Source organism: Magnolia sinica, chromosome 5, assembly GCF_029962835.1.
Source record: "Magnolia sinica isolate HGM2019 chromosome 5, MsV1, whole genome shotgun sequence".
NCBI classification, from domain to species: Eukaryota; Viridiplantae; Streptophyta; class Magnoliopsida; order Magnoliales; family Magnoliaceae; genus Magnolia; species Magnolia sinica.
In genome coordinates, this window is record NC_080577.1 from 2,175,586 (window position 1) to 2,189,702 (window position 14,117).

The window sequence follows — 14,117 nt, forward strand, 5'->3', positions numbered from 1 at the left end:
CCTTTGTATACGGAAAAATTTACCTCCCCGAGATGTTTGTTAAAAACCTCATCAAGATTAGCATAATGCATCCAGGAGAAGATCCCTTCTACAATATGTATATGCTTAGTAGATGCATTGCTATATACATAAGATTTACCAAAAGATTATAATATAAGAACACTACCTATGAAAATAGTTATATACTATTACTCTAATTTGATTAAACTCAAAGTGTGCTTATTTTAACTTTGACATCGGAGGATCATCGCTTGATTTTTCAAGTACATGTAGGCTGGTATAGGCAATCAGATATCAATAAGTATTATTTTTATTTTAGTATTATTGTGATTTAGATTCCAAAGCATTTCAAATCAAGTTGGTATTGAAAAAGCATTTCTAGTCGCATACCGTGAATTTTTTAATCTTTAAATAATTTTGCGTAGAAATCTCTGTCGAGAAAATCTGACTTTTCGAATAACTTAGCCGTAAATCTTCAATTTTCATTGCAGGGCTTCACAATTAAAATCTCCTGAGAAATTTCCGTACCGAGAAATTGCCGAGAACGAGATTTGATACAATGATCCCAAACGCAGATCTTCCCTCCATTTCTGCAAAAAAAATGCAGATAACGCAGAATTCAAACTTAAAACTCTAAAAAAGCCCGCCACCCGACCCCTACACCACCGCCAGCCCCTTCTCCCTCTCCCTCCGCATCTAACCGATGGAAGCGTCAGACCCCTCACATCAGACGCAGCGCATCGTCTTCCTCATCGATCTCCATCCTCTCCTCCACCTCCAAAACCCTAACCCTTACATCTCCTCCATTCTCTCCTCCTCCAAAACCCTCCTCTCCTTCTCTCCTCTCTCCTCCTCTCTCTTCGCTTTCAAGCTATTCTTCTCTTCTCTCTCTCCTCTCCTCTCCACATCCAAAATCCACCGCCTTCTCGGCAAATCTGCCACTTTCATCTCCTTCGATTCCCCATCCCAAACCCTAATCTCTCTTTCCCAGACACTGATCTCCCTCTCCTGTCACTTCCCTTCCCCCGACGTCGCCGGCGATCGCGTCTCTCCGTCCCGCGCGTCCTTCACCTCCGGATCGCTCCGCCAGATCACCCACGACTATGCCTGGGAGCCTCGGATTCGAGATCCGAAAGGTACGTCTTGTCTCGATGTCTTTGCCGTTCGTTCGAATCTGGTCATTCTCTTTTCGCCGCTCGCCCGGTCTTTGGAATGCGTGTCTGAGTTTATGGGTGAGGAAATTGCCAGCGCGGATGTGTTTTGTCAGGATTTCTTTCGGGATTTTGGGGCTGTGAAAGAGGTTTTTGTCAGTAGGGATATCCATTTCTGTTGGGTGGATGTTAGTTTCCATGAAGATTGTGAGGGAGGGTGTGGGTTTCTTGAAAGGGGAATTAAGGACCTGGGTTGGGGGTTTTGTTCTACGGATGCCATCATTTTGGGTTCTGCTCTCCTTCCTTTTGGATTGATTTATCCGAACATTGGGAGTTCGACAGCCTCCAATAATTATCGGAAAGTTGGCTGTGCTGAATTGAGTCTTCAGATCTCAGATGTGAATGGGAGACCCTTAGACTGCAAGTGCTGTGATCTTGAATTGTTCGATTTGAAGCTTCCAAGGGGAAGATCTGCCGATATTTCCTGGATTTTGGAACACACGAACTCATGTGCTGAAGATTGTGATGAAAGGAAGCTCTTTTGGAGAGATGGGGTTGATGGTCTCATGGTGATCCGTGTTAAGGATGTGTGGAAAGGGGATGTTGAGGTGGCAAAGATTGACAATGGTGTGTCTGACATTGTTCTTCTACGTGGGTCCTCCAGAGAATGTGGTAAGGATCAAAAGATAGATATGTCGAGTAGATTTTTTGCTGACAAGGTGCTTGAAATTCTTCAGACAGAGGCGAGCGAATTTACAGCAGGGAAGCCTGCTTGGCAGCTTCTTCTGAGTTTTCTGTATAGAGAAAGGTATTGGGGACTTGTGTCTATTTCCAGTGGCGGCGGCGGCGGGGATTCCGTCATGGGAATCCTAAGGCCCTTGACGATTCACTCTGCTGTTCTCTTTATAATAGATGGAGGAGTTGGCTATGATTCCAATGCCATTTTCTCTCTTGATTTTTGCAAGTCTGTTAATAAGACAAATGATGACTTGTCTGAAGCTAACGGGGATTTGAACCGATCAGACGTGTTTATTAATTCTCAAGGTGTGGGTTCTAGCTATAGCGAGGGCTCTGGACCTGCTGATGGTAAGAGAAGAAGACATAAAAAGCAATCTAATTTGCTTCTAGACTTCACGTGGAGCTCCTTCTGTGAAGCAGTCCTTACCCCCTCCAATGAGGGGACAACTAATGATATTGGTTCCGAAATGAATTTGGAAGAGGTGTACTTTGCTAGGGAAAGTAATAATTCGAAGAAGTTGCGGTTTTTGAAATGTTGGATGAAACAGATGAAGAGATCAAGTTCTCACCGAAGAATCAAACCTGATGAACTAAAGGCACAGCTGGATGTTAAAGAAGAAGTGGAAGAAAATGCCATTGGTTCCCAGCAAGAAAGTGAACCACCCATTTCATCCTCACCTTCAGTTGGGGATACTTCTCTCAGTGGATCCACAAACAGTGAGGCTCCAGCAGTTTCTAGCTTGGAAACTTCAGAATCTTTCTTTGGAAGTATATCGCAGAAGATTCAGCAGAGTCTTAATTCTGAAGAAGTTGACTTGGGGTTTGTAGCAGAACGCCTCGTCAATTTGTGTATTCATTGGTTCTATGTGAAACTTGAAAGGAATGCTACTGAAAATCTCTTCCCTGAGAAACCGGGAGACACTTATGATGAGGAAGTTGCCTCTGAAGTGGAAAAACTTCTCCTGAGGAAACCCAGGGATTTGGCAGCAAAATACAAAGCCTGCAAATCTTCGTCCTCCCTTGCATCTGATTCAAGCTCTATAATTAACGCTTCAGAAAATAAAGTTCGAGAGTATCCTTATTGATGCAAGATGGTTATATTCTTTCAGTTGAAGTTATAACATTCCATTCTAATGTTTGAAATATTTGGTATCATGTATTCCTCAATGCACATAAGACATGAACTGCAGATTTTGTTTCGAATGGAGATGCTCCAGTCGAATATTGGTGCAAGCATTGGAGAGCCTGCAAAACAGAAGATGGTAAAGGATATTTGCTCGCTCCTGGAGAACATCGAGTTCAATCTGCAAGGGGGCATGTTTGGTGGTGAAAGTCTTGTTGAGTTTGCGGGAAGGACAATAAAAACCAGGTATGCTGCAACTGATATGCTTAAGTTGTCTGAGATTTGCTAAGCCCACACATAGGTAGGATTAAGACCCTATCCATCTACACGCAAGCACATGTGCTGATATGCACACCTGTGCATGATTCAAGCTTTCCACCAGGTGGTCCACACTTTTTGGATCTTCTGGCCTAAAAGCCAAGCTGTTGCACTCCCTGTGTGGGCCATTGAGCACCAAAAGGGGATACTCTTAAAAACAAAGGATTGCTAAAAGAATTGTTTACCCAGCAATTTTTCTTGTGCATTGGGGCCACCTATCTGAGGGTTGAAGCAGCCCGTTTCTAAACCAGAAATATAAGTCATATAATCAGTGCGGTCCACCTGAAGAAAAGCTCAGTTATCTGTATCTCACACACGTTTTCTATATTTGCATATGTTGTTGCTTGTAAATGGGCAATGTTTTACTTGTATGTGGGCTTAGCAAAAAACATCTAGATTGTCTTAGCAGGAAGATGCATAAGCATTTCCTTTTACCTGTTTAGCTAGAAGAGCTGTAGTATATTGAAAGAGGCTGGATCAATACAATGCTTTGTACATTAAGCTTAATATACAAATTGCATATAAGTGCATTGCACTTTGACGCACTTTCATCATGTACGTACACTGTTACACGCACTTAATGTACCTAGATGCATTTCTATGTTAAGCTTAAGGTGCATAGCTTTGTAATTGGTCTGGGCTTGTTGTGAAAAGTTTTTACTTCTTTTATGACAATCAATCAATAAGCGTCGATCTTTCCCTGCTAGTTAATGTATGAATATAATATGTATGACATTTGCTATTCCATGCATCATTTTCAAGTTTTTACTCTAATTCCTCTATTGCATTCCAGATTAATAACTAACAAGTGCATGTCTGTTTGGACGGTTTTATATAATGCAAAGAGGGGAGGAGGGAGGGGCTTTCCCATGTCCTTTTAAAAACCAAAGTTCCTGATTCTCCGAGAATTAATTGTGTTAGTGGAATTGTTCATAGCTACTTGCTTATATGTAGTAGAGATAAACTTGAGGTCATGACTATAATACTTTATCTGCAATATATAGAGTGGTGGTCTCCTGCGCACCGTACCATAGATGCCTTTGTGCGCACCTAGGCTGACTCACTTAGATGGGTAGGGCTAGGTAGGATGAGGTGGGCCTCACCATGATAAGTTCATGAAATCTATTCCAATCATTTGGTTTGCAATATAAATTTAGCAGTAAGACAATCTAGAAATATTCGTGATTCAGGTGAACCACACTATGAGAAACAGTGGGAGAGTGAATGCCTATTGTTGAATCTTTACAGGATATACCGTGATATGTACATGAAATCCACTCCAACCATTAGTTGATTCGTGAAAATGCATGCAGAGGGGGAAAAAATTTAGGCCCATGGGTGATTTATGTGGGCCACACCATGCAAAAACATTTGGATGGTGGGTGCCCCTATGCACTGTTTCTACTCATATTACCCGCCTGGATCAGCTATTTGGGTGACTTCACATACTCATCACAAGATTCACAACACCCCCTCGACGTGGATTGCCTACTAATGGACATGGATTGCTAGCTGGTGGTCATGGCCTCAAAATAACATATCTGTTTTATCCAAGCTGTCCATCTATTCTATCATACTCATTTTACAGCATTAGCTAAAAACTGAGCTAGATCCAAATGTTAGCTGGACCACACCACATGAAAACAGTGGTGATTGAACGCCCAACATTAAAAACTTCTTAGGTGGACTGTATTGATTAAGTCATACAAACCTGGATGAAGAGAAAACACAAATATCAGCTTAATAGAAAACTTGTAAGGCCTCCAGGAAATTTTTTAATGGGGGTCATTTAATCACCGCCTTTTCCAGTGGTGTGGTCCACTTGAGAATTGGATCTTTCTCATGTTTGAGGTCATGCCCTAAAATGATATGAAAAAAGGGATGAACGGTGGATAAAATATACATATATTATAGTGGGGCCCACATTATGCTTCTAGCACCTACCCACAGAGAAGTTTATGCTGGCAGGCCGTTTGGTCAACATGCAGAGATGAGTGGGAAAAATGAGGGAGGGGTGGGGGTGGCTTAATGTGATGTGTAAGTGAAATCCACTCCAAACATATGGAGTGTGATGGCAATTTGGTAACAGGGCTCAAACTCAAACATCATCCACATGTATAGAGGAAATAGTGAATGGGATGCCTGCCATCTAAACTGTTTCACTCAGTGTGGGCCACATAAATCACTTAACGGCCATAAAATTTGGTTCAGATGTATGAATCTTCACTGGGTGGATACTGGTTGAAGTGGATTTCACATAAACATCATGGTAGGCCCAGTACAAATTCAATGGCAGTTACTCCCTTCTCCATTGTTTCCTTTGTTTGCCACACCTAAATCATGAATATAACTGATTGATGAGCCTCAGGGCTAATTTTAGCCTGTCCGCCAATAATGGGCGGAGTGGATTCCATGAATACAATATGATGGAGCACACCCTGGCTATACCCTCTAAGCAAGTCCGCCTTGGTGCGCACGGAAGTCTCTTGCGGTACGTGCGCAGGAGACCACTACTCTATATATATGTGTGTGTGTGTGTGTGTGATGATGTTTAATTGACAAAAAAGAAAAAAAAAAAAACAGAGAATCACCATCCATTAAGGAGATGTATATGTGTGTGTGTGTGTGTGTGTGTGTGTGTGTGTGTGTGTGTGTGTGTGTGATGATGTTTAATTGACAAAAAAGAAAAAAAGAAAAAAAAAAAAACAAGAGAATCACCATCCATTAAGGAGATGTATACGAAATTCCAATACAAAGAACAAATCTACCACCCATTTGTTAGCAAAGAAATCTATTGAGGAGCTGACCTCTCCATGCCCATGTGTACCGTACATATGATTATAGGTAGGATCATCGGCTTTGCTTATGCCACTAGGCGTTTGATTAGGACATTGCACACTGATCTAAACACTTTGTCACATCTCTTCGATACAGATATGGTACTGATCATGGTGATTTCCTCTCGTATCTCTTGGTATGTCAGGATGTCTGGTCATAAGCATTCTAAGGTGGGCTGACAACTTAGGTTAGGCGGGCATGGGCCAAGTCAATGGGGGGCCTTGTTAGGATCCTCACCCCCAGAAAACAAACTATATGTGAGAGTTTCCCTTCATATGCTCGAATTGTTCTCAGATGTCCTGAGGGGCATCCTTACCTTGTTTGTTGGGTTGGTTCATGCTCGCCCAAATGAGCACCCTATTCTAAAAAGCAATTGAAGCTTGCTTCTATGGCACCAATTTGTTATACTAAAAACTTATTTACACAGGATGTGAAAATATGCAATATGACATATTGGACTTCCATCCTCAAGTACTCTAGAAAAGTGGAATAAAAGAGCCTAGTCTTAAATAATAATAGAAATTGATGAATACTAAACTGTTTTGTATTTATAGTTTTTTATGCTGGGTGATAATAAGAGTGCAAAACCTAATCTCACAAAGGCAGGAAAATGGTTTCCTCAATCAATCTCACATAGTGAGATTTTGCTGAATTATTATTAGCAAGTTGTATCTTTCAAAAAGAAAAAAGAAAAAGAGTACCACAAGTTGTGTGGCACCGTTTCCTGTAGGCGATCAGTTCTCTTTTGTTTAATCATTATGTGGTGGTTATCTGTTCATTGCAATGAGATGTTTCTAAAACTGCTTCTTTTTCCGATGACATGGTAGGAGTGTTACCTTGAAGTGCATCATAACCATCCATGATAATTTTTATTTTTATAATGTCATTATTTTGTGCAAATTTTTTCACTATAATTTTAGTGCAAATGAGGTGTGTCGGTCCACTGATGTTCATGACATCCACCCTGGACCACCATACACGCCTTACCTTGTTTGGCCCACAACTCATTTGCGCGACAATTGTGGTGAAAATGTTGCAGTTGATCATTTTGTTTGTTTATATAGGCAGTTGGCTGGTACATGTAATAATAATAACAATAACAATAACAACAACAACAACAACCGCGAAGAGTATCACTACCTCTTGTGCTATGGTAATCATAGAATTCGATCAATCCTTTTTTCTGTTGTTAAGGTGGAGAACTGAACCCAGAATTTCGCTTTCTTTATGTTGTGACTTGTGACCCAAGATCTATTTAATCATCAATCCAACCACCATTCACAAATTTTCTTTTTCTTATTCATGAATAGATCTCTTTACTACAATTCTTATTCATGAATAGATATCTTTACTGCAACTTGGGAATTGGTATGATAATGATGAGAAGTCATGTGATGAGGTATTCCATCTGCCTTCAGGAGGTTTGGGGAAGCACTAAACTGAATCATATACTCGCTGATTGTTGCAGGTATGCTCACTCTTTATGTGATGTCATTCATCGGATCTACACACATATGGAGTTCGTGTCATTTGAGGATGATGACCTAGAAGCCTCTGGGTCCTTACCCAACAGCGACAAAAATGATGGGCATCAAGCTAGTGAAGAAGAAAATGACATTGGGGGAAATGCAGGTGTCGGAACTACAGGAGTTTCCAAGAAGAACAACATGTCGGCAGAAGACGAATCTCCTTGCCTGCAAGAGAGTGACATGAAGAGTCTGCATGAAGTTAGAGATACGCTGCAAGAGCGTAGGCTAATGGAAGCTCAGGAAAGAAGAGAGAGGGCTAGGAGGTTTTCATCTTTCACAAGCTGGGGGCCGGACTTGCGGAGAGTTTGGGCCCCTAAGAATCCAATTCCAAGGGTGGTGAGAGCAAATACAGGATCTCTTTGCAAGCCTTCGGATAGAAGGAAACGGTCGCGTGGTTGCAACGATGTGGTGCTTGAGACTCCAATGGCAGGGCCGAAACATGGGTGCATGAACGAGGTTAATGATAGAAAACATGCGAATTATGGGATCAATTCATGTGGTTCTGTTTCAAAGGCATTGTTCCGGAACGATGATGATACCACAGCCAGCACAATTCCTTAACATCCGTGGGATGCCTCTCCATGCATGAATGAGGTTGTAATGCATATTTGCCAGCACCACTCCAGCATTAGTTAGAAATGAATCAAATGCCAAAGAGATTCTTGTCCTCATGAACTGGAGGAATTAAGGATTTTGCACCAAAAAAGAAGGATTCCATGCATGTAATGTCCATAAGTTTGGAGGGAGATTCTTGATCTGATTGGGCCACCATGAATGTTGGATTCTCTGCAATCTGCTGTTCGATCTTTGCCACATTCTCACTGGATGTAGATTGCTACTTTGTTCTACTCCACACTGTATATTTGTCGACCTCGGATCAAACATCAAGGTTCTTTCAACGTGGTGCGATTTTTGTTGCATTCTCATCTCCCAACGGAATTCAGGCCCCACCAAAACATGGGCCTTGCACGAACGCAATCCTGGGAACATCAAACAGTTTGTAAGAAATATGAGAATTAGGCCTGAACCCGCATATTAAATTAGAATATAGCTTTTGTTAGTGAAAAGAGATAACAAACTTTGATACTCTGGCAGAGCGCGATGGATGATACGCAGGCACCTAGAAATTACTAAGAGATTGTGTACACATTGTATAAGCAAGGTATATTAAACTGTCCGGATTATAGTCCCAGTTTAGATGTATCATGAACCAAAAATTTCAGTTGTTTGATTGACTGTGGTATCGGTGGACGTGTGTTGGAGCGTTGAAAAATAAAAATATCCAATGGTCTTATTTCAACAAGCCAGTGTCCATGAATCGGAGGTCAGGATTATTCAACCAATCTGATTTTGGAACCGTGGCTCAGCGACAGTGAATTCCACGGCTTAGTCGGTTTAATTCGGATTTAATGTATGCCAAGTGTCATATGCTGCGTAGTATCATTTACCTCATCTTGATTGATTTTCAACCCTGGAAATAGAAATATTGCAGAAGTGCACTGTTTCAGACAAGTGTTGATAGGGTCACATAGACTTGGATGTGTTGATAGAGGGTCACATAGACCTGGATCTGGATGAAGGGAAAGCACAAGTAGCAGCCTGATCCAATACTTGTGGCCCCCAGGAGCTTTTTACTGGTGGGAATTCAATCCCTACAGTGTGGTCCACCTGAGATTTGGATCTGCCTCATTTTTGGAACCATCGGTTAAAATGATCTGGAAAAACGGATGGACGTTGTGGATATACAACACATACATTGAGGTAGGCCCCACACCCACTAAGCTGTTACCCCTGCCTCACCTAATCCGTGCCCGACTTTTTGGGTGCGAGAACTGGATCACCTACACCCGGAAATTCCTGCCTTCAAAAATCTCATCAGGTTGGCCACGCGAATTAATGGACGGCCGACGGCCTGACTAAAACATAAAGGTATGACCCACATGATGAGCGGACTTTCCTGGATTTTGTGTGACGTGATCTTGATGGTGGGGCTTACCACTTGCATGGAACCTAACACAAATAGGGTTATAAATAGGCTAGCCGACAACAATCAAAATTGAAATTTTGAATAGGCCCTGCCAGGTAAGCTGATTCAAACCGTAACTGGGAGTGGGAGCCACGTGGGTACGATCCTTCGTGTTCAGCCTAGAACAAATATTAAAAAAAAAAAAAAAAAAAAAACCAATTTGCTCTGGAACTCAAGTAGGCTACACCATTGGAAAATAGTTGGGATGGGCATCCACCACGTCAATTTTGTGTAGGGTCCACTGTGGCGTTTATATTCCATCCAATCTATTCATTGATGCGCCTCATCTAGATGAAATTATTAAACAAAAACCAATCTATTCATTGATGCGCCTGATCTAGATGAAATTATTAAACAAAAAATCACACTATTTCGACACTCAAAGTGGTCCACACCACATGAATTTCGAGGTTTTTCTATGATTTTATACTGGGTAGCTCATCGAGTATTTAATTAGCCCGATTTTGGTATCAAGGCCAAAGAAGGTGGAGGTGTCCCTGATGGACGGGATGGATTTCATGCAAGTGAAATCGTTTTCCCAATTTAGAGAAAGTGACTTGTGTGCGGCTACTTGGTCCAGGCACGCAATCGTTTTTCATTTAAAAATCAGGTCTTGGTGGGACACATTTACTTTTCCCGGGTCTTAGATGGGTCTGGCGGGAGTTGTGGTTGGGTCGGGTCCATCGAAGGATGGCCCTAATTGGATCCATATAAAGTCAGGTCAACATCTGGTCGAGCTTGATTTTAAAAGGTCCCAAACCCGAACCATTTAGGCGATTTGGGCCAAACATCTGGACCCAAGCCCCCTTATCGGTCCTACGACCCGCGACCCGATCCATTTGCACCGTTAATCTCCAACCTGCCCGAACAAGACTCTTGACCTGTCTAGCCGACATGTACGGTCCATCTTAAAAACACAGTAATCAATGCCCTGTCCACCTCGCTGAATGTACAGTCACAATCGCATGCAGCAGCCACCACAGTTGCGTTCCTAAATCGTACACGTAGATCCCAATCTGTGGGGCCCACTAGTTGTATTTATGTGTAAAATCCACTCCAGGTTCCATCATCGGGCTAAAAACAATCCAGATGGGCCACTCCACAGGTAACAATGATGATGGGATGCCAAACATACACATCTTTCATCAAACCCCCTAATCATGTAAGTTAGGACGAGATATATATTAATCTCACTGGGGTAGGAGTTTTCTATTGAGCTTAGAAAGTTTCAATGTACGGTTCAAATAAGTTTTCTTACCAGATGGACGGAATGGATTTACATATGCAACATGGTGGGTCCCACAGATCGTGAGCGTTTTACGCAGCTGCGTAAACCAGGTGTCGTAAAGGAGTGTCGCCACGTTTATACGTCAAAGACCAGAGAGTGGTAGAGAAAATAAGCAGAGCAGCAGCGAGAAGAGCTAGGGTTAGGCTTTCTACGATTTCTCATAAGAGAAAAGACATCTAGGGTTAGGGTTTCTGCAATTTTTCAAAAGCAACAGCTGCAGTAGCTATGCCGAAGAACAAGGGAAAGGGAGGAAAGAACAGGAAGAGGGGGAAGAACGAGGCCGACGATGAGAAGCGGGAGCTGGTTTTCAAAGAAGACGGGCAGGAATATGCGCAGGTCCTTCGGATGCTCGGCAACGGCCGATGCGAGGCCATGTGCATCGACGGCACGAAGCGGCTCTGCCACATCCGTGGCAAGATGCATAAGAAGGTCTGGATCGCGGCCGGCGACATCATCCTCGTCGGCCTCCGCGACTACCAGGACGACAAGGCTGACGTCATCCTCAAGTACATGCCCGACGAGGCCCGTCTCTTGAAGGCCTACGGTGAGCTCCCGGAGAATACCCGCCTCAACGAGGGCATCACTGCCGGCCTCGACGAGGAGGACGATGGGGCCGGAGACGACTACATCGAGTTTGAGGATGAGGACATCGACAAGATCTAGGGCTTGTTTGGTGTGGTGATTCTCACACTCTTTGGTAATATGTGGTCTCTGTGCTAGTATCTTCTTTTTTTTTTTCCTTTGATATTTTGCTTTGATTATGGATGGGATGAAATAATTACAGCGAATTAACACTTGTTTCCTTTTCTTACGTTTTTCTTTGGAATACATATACACCCCATATACTCATCATGGTTTTCATGTGGATGAGATTGGATGATTGTTGTTTTATGATGTTATGGTGATTTGGGTTTAATAATTTAATTTTCCTTCTCCTCCTTCCTCTCCTTTAACTGGGTGGATCTTTTTTTTTTTTTTTTTCCGTTTCTTTTTTAGATGTTGACAGTGGTGATGATGATGAGGTTGGTGCTTGTAGTTCTTTTGTTAATGTTTTCAAATTGACGCGGTGTGTCAAAATTGCTTGCATAACTGGTTGTGGTGTGTTAGAATTATTATTGGGATCTTTGTTTTGTTTGCTCTTCAAGACTCTTCAATGGATCTTTGAGCTGCACATATTGTTCAAGGCCTACGCCCTTCTATAAACAATAGATACTTCTATTTGCTGTAGGTGTTTTCTATCCCAGCCTACATCTTAATTGCGGCCACAAATATTGCGATTTTATCACGGACTTTTGATTAAACGATATTATTGATAATAGTGCTAGATTTTCAAAATCTTGGCAGTTCTTTATTTTTCACGATTATAAAATATTTAAGTCGATACTTTTATATTCATTTAAAAAAAAAAATAGCTAGTAAATTTTTTTGAAGGGTAAAATATTTAGTAATTGATAATAAATATTTAATGTTCAGCGAATTTTGCAGATGATCTCTGAAGATCTCCCCAGAGATTCCTGGGCCGAGAAATTGCCGACGACAAGATTTGTCACTGTGATCTTAGTTCCATTTGTGGAGTCGTATGGGTTGTAGTTTGCTCTCCACCAGAAATTTCTTGGTTCCCATGTCGTTTTTAAAAAAAAAAATTCAAGTTGAAACTTTGTTCTGCTAGGACTTGTTGGAAATAGCAATCAAAGCTTTTTCGTAATTAAATTCTCACAAACAAGATATGAGCTGAAATTTGTGAGACAAATGCGAGTTTTCCCTTTGCTATCTAAACAAGACACCCAAAAATGGAATTCAATAGTGCTTATGGAATCCATGAGAATCCATCATTGGACGCTTTTCTTGTCCAATGATCCAGACAAGCACTTGGTGATAATTTGTTGATCTAAGCTTTATTCTTCCAGAACCCAATTTGCAAGGTCTGTTGGAGTGGGGATAATGGCTTTAGAAACCTATTTACAAGTTCTGTTGGAATGGGGATTATGGTTTTAGAACCCAGTTTACAAGTTCTGTCGGATTGGGATTATGGCTTTAGAACCCAATTTACAAGCTCTGTTAGAGTGGGGGTCATGGCTTTAGAATCCAATTTTACAAGCTCTGCTGGGGTGTCGATTGTGGATTTTTAGAGCCCAATTTTACAAGCTCTGTTGGGGTGGGGATTATGGCTTTAGAACCCAATTTACAAGCTCTGTCGGTGTGATGATTATGGCACTTTAGAACCCAATTACAAGTTCTGTAGGAGGGATGATCTTGGCTTTAGAACCCTAGTTACTAGTTCTGTAGGAGTGATGATCATGGCTTGAGAACCCTAGTTACTAGCTCTGTTGGAGTGCAGATCATGGCTTCAGAACTCAATTTTACAAGTTCTGGTGGAGATGGCTCTCTCCCCTGACCCATGTCGAGACTAGTGATAGACGTAATGGTCAATAAATTGCTTTCTACTTGACGCCCAGCTACTTGACTCTGAAACACAACTATGGGGCAGGGTTGGCAAGATTTAACATGCTGGAGACTGAACTTCTGTTGCTACCAGTGTTCGAAATATCGGTATCGCGTTACGTATCGCATTCTTGGGATATGGATACATATCGGTTATTGCATGGGATATATCGGTTGTATCGTGTGATGTATCGCTATTGTTGGAAACATAGGGAAACATTGGGAAATTGGTTGAATTTTTCGATGAAACTTTGGTGATTGTTAAAAAAGACATCAATACACACTTATAAATCAAAACATTACAAAAACGAGTACACATAATATGTTTTCTTTGTATGGGGTCCTAATCTATGCGTTGTCTAACTAAATTGATGCAAGTATATTCGATGTCTATTCATATAATTTATAAATGTAAAAAGATGTGTGGAAACACAAACAATACATTCAAAAGCGAAAGAAGAATCACTATATTAGGTCACAGACATATTTGATGTGATGTTTGATCACAGATCGCAAACGATTTGCGAGAAATTGAAATTTTTGAATTTTTTTCAATTTTTTGCAACTCGGCCCATCTCCTTCAAATCTCGAAATCAAAGCTCCCAATCCATGATTTTTCATGCATAACATGAAAAATCATGAATTTGTAACAATTTGACACTAT

At 41.5% G+C, this 14,117-nt stretch overlaps 2 protein-coding genes across 2 annotated transcripts; both read left to right on the forward strand.

The window, feature by feature from the left end:
• The first annotated feature begins 440 nt into the window (after positions 1–440).
• On the forward strand, positions 441–8,368 carry LOC131245088 (uncharacterized). Its single transcript, XM_058244306.1, has 3 exons — positions 441–2,961; positions 3,067–3,258; positions 7,637–8,368. The coding sequence occupies exons 1-3, from the start codon at positions 704–706 to the stop codon at positions 8,256–8,258; spliced, it is 3,072 nt and encodes a 1,023-aa protein (XP_058100289.1). The 5' UTR covers positions 441–703; the 3' UTR covers positions 8,259–8,368.
• Positions 8,369–11,107: 2,739 nt separating this feature from the next.
• Positions 11,108–11,949, forward strand: LOC131245090 (eukaryotic translation initiation factor 1A). Its single transcript, XM_058244309.1, has one exon. It carries the CDS (start codon positions 11,237–11,239, stop codon positions 11,672–11,674), a length of 438 nt encoding a protein of 145 aa, XP_058100292.1. The 5' UTR covers positions 11,108–11,236; the 3' UTR covers positions 11,675–11,949.
• Positions 11,950–14,117: the final 2,168 nt, after the last annotated feature.

Coding starts and splice junctions, on each gene's coding strand:
- LOC131245088 (XM_058244306.1), top strand. CDS start 704: ATGGAAGCGTCAGACCCCTCACATCAGACGCAGCGCATCGTCTTCCTC. Junction 2,962..3,066: donor TCAGAAAATAAAGTTCGAGA/GTATCCTTATTG, acceptor AATGCACATAAG/ACATGAACTGCAGATTTTGT. Junction 3,259..7,636: donor GGAAGGACAATAAAAACCAG/GTATGCTGCAAC, acceptor TGATTGTTGCAG/GTATGCTCACTCTTTATGTG.
- LOC131245090 (XM_058244309.1), top strand. CDS start 11,237: ATGCCGAAGAACAAGGGAAAGGGAGGAAAGAACAGGAAGAGGGGGAAG.